At 37.7% G+C, this 5,823-nt stretch overlaps 1 protein-coding gene across 1 annotated transcript in view; it reads left to right on the top strand.

Annotated features, from left to right (window-relative positions):
* The window catches only part of Ofcc1 (orofacial cleft 1 candidate 1), a 262,066-nt gene that overhangs the window by 96,169 nt on the left and 160,074 nt on the right, over window positions 1–5,823 (top strand). Inside the window, 1 exon segment of the mRNA XM_013016629.1 lies at window positions 4,155–4,260. Within this exon segment, the coding sequence (XP_012872083.1) occupies window positions 4,155–4,260 (106 nt within the window).

Raw genomic sequence — 5,823 nt, 5'->3', positions numbered from 1 at the left:
TTCCTTCCTTCCTCCCTCCCTCCCTTCCTTCCTTCCTTCCTTCCTTCCTTCCTTCCTTCCTTCTTTCCTTCCTTCCTCCTTCCTTCCTTCCTTCCTTCCCTCTCTCCCTTCCTCCCTCCCTCCTTCCTTCTTTCCTTCCTTCCTTCTTTCTTCTTTCCTTCCTTGCTTTCTTCTCCTCCTTCTCCTCCACCTCTTCCTCCTCCTCCTCCTCCTCTGCCCCCTTCTCCTTCTGTCTCCTTCTCCTCCTTCTCCTTCTTCCTCATCTTCTTCTTCCTCCTCCTTCTTCTTCATCTTCTTCCTCCTCCTCTTCCTTTTCATCCTCCTCTTCCTTCTTTTCTTTATGAAAGTTTGCTCATCAATTCTGATAATTAATATCTACTAGCAGAGGAAACAAAGAATCATTTTTGATTATAAATAATTCTGGTCTTAGGATGGTTTTAAATTATGGTTTTTCATGGATAGCATGGAAGCTATTCGAATTCAGTAGAAGTCTTCTTTTGAATGGTGAATTTGGATCTTTTCCCAAGATAGCATAAGAGAGTGCTAGACTCTCTCATGATTCTGGGCAGTGGCTAGGGACCACATGAGGAATTCAGTCCTAAGGGGAAACCACATTCTACAATGTACTGCCTCACCAAGCTCAGAGGTGAGGTTAGGTCGATTATATACATTTTCAATTTGGAATATGTTTCACTGTGGCTAATTTTATCAGGGTGTATCCTCCTCATAAATCCAGGGCATCTGCACTGCATTGAGTGCTGAATACATGGAAAGCAATTTAGGGGTTGCAGCCTTCTAGTATAAAAGCAGACCACCTCAATTTAGCTAGAATAAAAAGTGTTTGTCATCATCAAAACCAACCAAAATGAGACTACATTATATGCCAAGTCTACTTATAATTAGTATAAGCTTGCCTATATCTACAGTTCAATAAACTTAATAATGCATTGCTTTTCAACCTTGTGTACATATTAGAGTTTTCTTTGGAGGAGATTTTAACCAATACTGGTGCTTGTCCTCTCCTCAAGATGAAAGGAATCAAATTCTCTGGCATCAGGGACCAAAACCTCAGTATGGTGATAAAAGTCTTTCTGGTGATTTGGAGTTGAGAACACAGATATGAAGCTGTTGATTACTATGGTTTTCTTTAGTTCTTTAAAACAGAGCACAATGATTTCCACCTTTGAATAATGTTTCCTTCCATCCCATCTGGGAGTTTTATCTATTCACATATTAAAGGACAGCAGGATGGTTTCCATTTGGGGTAATTATAAGTAGAGTAGCTATTAATATTAATCTATGTGGTTTTGTTTGTAAGTATAATATTTATTTGTATTGACTATATATTTAAAAGTGCAATTGTTGGATTGTTTAACTTAAGAACGTATGTCACAATTCATTTATGTTTTCTTCAGAAAGTTTTCATTTGCATTTAGTTTGCTGGACCATTTGAAGCAAGTTACGAATGAGATACAAAGTTAAAGTTGCTATTTTTGGCCTTTGTTTTTGTGTATGTATGTTAACTTTGTCTAGCATTATTTGCTAAGAGGTCTGCCTTTGCATCTTGATCAAGACCTACATTTTGGTACTCTACTTTTGTTCACATGTAAATATTTTGTAATAGAAATGGAAATCATAACATTGATTGACCAACTTGTTCATTATTGAACACAAAATTTAGTTTTATCATCTCCTCTGTTGAGCACAATGACTCATATTCTTTTATGTGATCAAAGTTCGTCAAATTTTCAAATTCTTGGGACAACTCCTTTTTTTTTTGGAGACCAGATCTTGCTATGCCAAGGCTACTCTAAACTAATGACCTTCCTGTCATTACACAGGTGTGTAACTTCATTCTTAGCCTTTTCTCAGATATTATTAATTATCTCCAATCATAACTATAGATAAACACAAATATAGATATACATAGAGAGATAAACACAAATATACATATAGTCATATATATAAGTACATTTAAATACATATATATGTACATAAGCATATACCTATCCATACATATAAATGATGTTTTCAGCCAATTGCTGGCCTGTTCTTGTGGAAGAATAATGAGTCCAGTGCACAGTAGTTTGTTTTTTAAAAATTGGATCTGAGTTTGTAAGCTGGCTTCCTAAATAACTGTGTGATGGAAAGCTGTAGTCGCTTTCAGATAATTATTAAGGAATGAGTACTTGTATAAAATATATCTGTGAGTTTAAGGTTTTGGAATGACTGTCAAAAGCATTATTGTTAAAGCTGTGAGGTGGACTGTAGACTTTATAGCATTTGTTCCCTAGGATTTTTTTGATTTTCAAATAGCATACATGGATCTGAGTCCTTCAACTGAGTGCAAAATTGAGCCTCAGGGAAACCACAGTATGTTTCAAAGTGATTAATCTGCATAAATGCTAATTACCTGCATTTTTAAAAGCTTTTATTTAAGATATGGAAATGCACAAAATATTTTAAGTTACTGAAAAGTTTCAAAGTACTTTAAAGTATTTAAATCATTTTTTGCCAACATCTATCCATAAGAAAACCTTCCCTCCCTTTCTTCCTTTCTTCCTCTTTCCCTCCCTTCCTCCCTCTTTCTTCCCTCTCTTTCTTGCTCCCTCCCTCTTCCTCCCTTCTCCTTCCTTTTCTTCTTTCTTCCTCCTCCCTCTTCCTCCCTTCTCCTTCCTTCTCTCCTTTCTTCCTTCTCCTTCTCTCCTTCCTTCTTACCTTCCTTCCTTCCTTTTATTTTTATTGTTTTTATAAAATTGATATACAGAGGGGTTACAGTTACAAAAATCAGGGAATGAGTAATGAATACTATTCTTTTTGAAACACATCTCCCCTTCTTTCGCTCTCTTCCGGTCTTTCTCTCCCATCCCTACCCACAAAATATGCAGTTCATTTTCCACAGTGTCTAGTGACTATCTCTGTCAACATTAACTTCTTAGATTGAGGCTTAGCTGGACAGATTTCACAGGGATGTGAATTGGAAATGCCGTATGTAGCAGACCATGAATGGGTTTCTTTAAGATGACTATTTGTAATGAGTTTTCATCTTTGGCTTGCTTTCACAATCCCTTACCTTCATCATGGCTCATTATAACAGTGGTGTTTTTGTTGTTGTTTGATCTACTTCCATCCCAGTCATTTTTGAAAACTGCTGGAATTGAAAGAGCTTTAACCAGTCCCGAAGGTCCTTAATTGTAAATTAGTTGTGACAGGACTATGATGCCGAGCTCTGCCTGGGTCTGTGGTGATGGCGGCTGACAGCCCCTCACTGCTTCAGGAGCTAGGCAACATGTGGAAGGAATTGTTCTTTTCCATTTCACAGCTTGTCATTTCCTCTGCAGGGCAGCCTGTGACCCCTCAGAGAGATCCTGACACCCGTAAGGGAAGTGTTCCCACCAATGTAAAGGAAGTGGAGAAGCAGTTTAATGTTGGGAAAGGAGGGAGGAGGGTGTGTCAGAAAGATCTGGGGGACAGAGACAAGATGGTTTTTAAAAACGTTTCCAGCAGGTTAAAGTCTTTACTGCCTTGCTTCCTTTCAAGAAGGAAGACTTATGGATCTGTTTATTTGGGAGGGTTTAGAATGTTTTGAAGCTACATTTTAAATCTCTCTCTCTCTCTCTCTCAATGGAAGTAGCAATAACAATAGATATATATCACATGTGAATGATCAAAATAAAGGTTGAAGGAAAGGTACAAACACATGAAGTTTGGGGCCCCATTTCAGTATGTTGCTGTGTGAGGTGTTGCTAATTATAAGGTTGTATAGAGCAGGTCAATTGCATCAGATTCCATTCAAGTTTGCAAACTATTTAATACCTTCAGCATTTTAAATCTGGTCTCATATATTCTTCCCAATAAAAATTTCCATCTGTATTTGTATTGCAGTAAGAACATACAAGGAGTGATGGGTTTCACTACCATTCCACTGCATTGACACGCTCTATTGGATGGACATAGATCATTTCAAAATTTCTCAGCTTACCAGGATTTCAGCAAACACCAAGGAAGTCAGTTGTGAAGGTCTGGTCATGCATCGTTGCTTAGTGACAGGCTCATTTTGGGATGCATTGTTAAGAAATTCTGTCATTGTGAGAAGCCTATGGTAAACTTACCCAACACTGCACCATCTCTGCGCAGCTTACCCTGGACTCTAGGTTGTAGCCACCATCCTGTGTGCCACCATCATCAATGGAAAGGTTGGATTGTGGTGTATGGCCTTACTTCTTCTGCCTTTTGAAATATTTGGAAGTCATTATCAAGGTATGTATTTCTTTTTATAGAAGGGTGAGTAAAGACTGACATTCTCCTCCAATTTATCAACCCTGTTTCCTGGATATGTGTGTGTGTGTGTGTGTGTGTTTCTTAAGGTATTGTTCTACATGCCCTAACTAATGCAGACGTGCTCTATCTATCTATCTATCTATCTATCTATCTATCTATCTATCTATCTATCTATCTATCTATCTATCTATCTATCTATCCACTCATCTATCTGTATATATTGGACCAACATTCCTAGAAATTATTGATTCCTAGAATTATTAATGAAAATCATCCCATTTGACCAATTTCTCATATTTTAGACTGTGGCTGCTCAATGCCTCTGAATGAGACAAATGTCCTTGCAAAATGACAGCGCAAAAGAGGATATTGATGATGAGCCCTAGTTCTTCACTGAATATGACCTACTGCAATTGGGTTAAGAACATTAGGCACTTCTTATTAGTACTGGCAGCAGAGGTTTGGGTGGGAGGGCTCCTGTGGAACTAAGAGAAGGCATACTTAGTTTTTCACTATTTAATCTGGACATTCTTACAAGGGCCCGTAGGTAAAAACACAGTCTGGGTAAGCTGGAAATAAGGAATTGCAAGTATTAAGTATATTCTGGTCTATTTCTTTTTAGCTAAGATATGAATTGTGATGAGGGCAACCATGGCGAAATTTATTTTGAGACGTGAAAAGTAGTAGTCTATCTGACTTATCTTGACATCTGCTTCTGTTTCTGTCAATGGATTTTTATTATAGGCCCTTTCTGCAAGTTCGGCATGTGTCAGTACTATCCTTTTCAAATTGAAGAAGTTACAAGTGGGAGTGGAAAATAAATCAGATTTTGAAATTTTAAAAGAATCAGAGGGCTTGGTTACCCTACAGGTGAAGCTACTTTTGAGCAGTTGAGTAGGACTGAGTTTTCCCACTTCAAATCAAATCTAGAAACATACCTTTGAATTGGTCACTATGAAAATGGTTGAAATAAAAATGGACAGAAAGGGATAGCCTTTTAAAAAAATTCGTTTTCTTTTTTTTTTTTAATTGTGAGAATACCCTACAGAGGAGTTACAGTTACCTGGGCATGATAACGAATACATTTCTTATCAAGCATTGCTGCCTCCTCTTTGTTTCCCCTTCCCATCCCTTCCCATCTTCCCCCCTCTCCCACCCACTCCTCCCTCCACCCCTACCAAAGTTGTAAAGTTCATTTTTCCACATAACGACTTGTATATCTCATTGTTGCAATGGGTCCACCTGTATCCCTAGTAAAACAATTTGTTTTTTTCCTTCCCCTCCACAAATTATACCAACATCAAATACAGTGAAAGCATGGGTTATACCGTAGGGGAGGGATATACAAAGCAACAAAGAAATCATCTTATAAATATGTTAGAAACAATTGCATGAAAGGAAAAAAAACAGAAAAACATTTTAATACTTATCTTGGGGTTCATTCCCCTAACATCAACTTATCTGACCTTTTCTGCTTGACTCAGACATATACTAGATATTGCAAATAAGGGAAACCATGGGACCTATGTTTCTTTGGGCCTG

The sequence above is a fragment of the Dipodomys ordii genome, unplaced genomic scaffold (genome assembly GCF_000151885.1).
Source record: "Dipodomys ordii isolate 6190 unplaced genomic scaffold, Dord_2.0 Scaffold32, whole genome shotgun sequence".
In the NCBI taxonomy this organism is placed as follows: domain Eukaryota; kingdom Metazoa; phylum Chordata; class Mammalia; order Rodentia; family Heteromyidae; genus Dipodomys; species Dipodomys ordii.
This window is presented reverse-complemented; position numbering and strand designations above follow the sequence as displayed.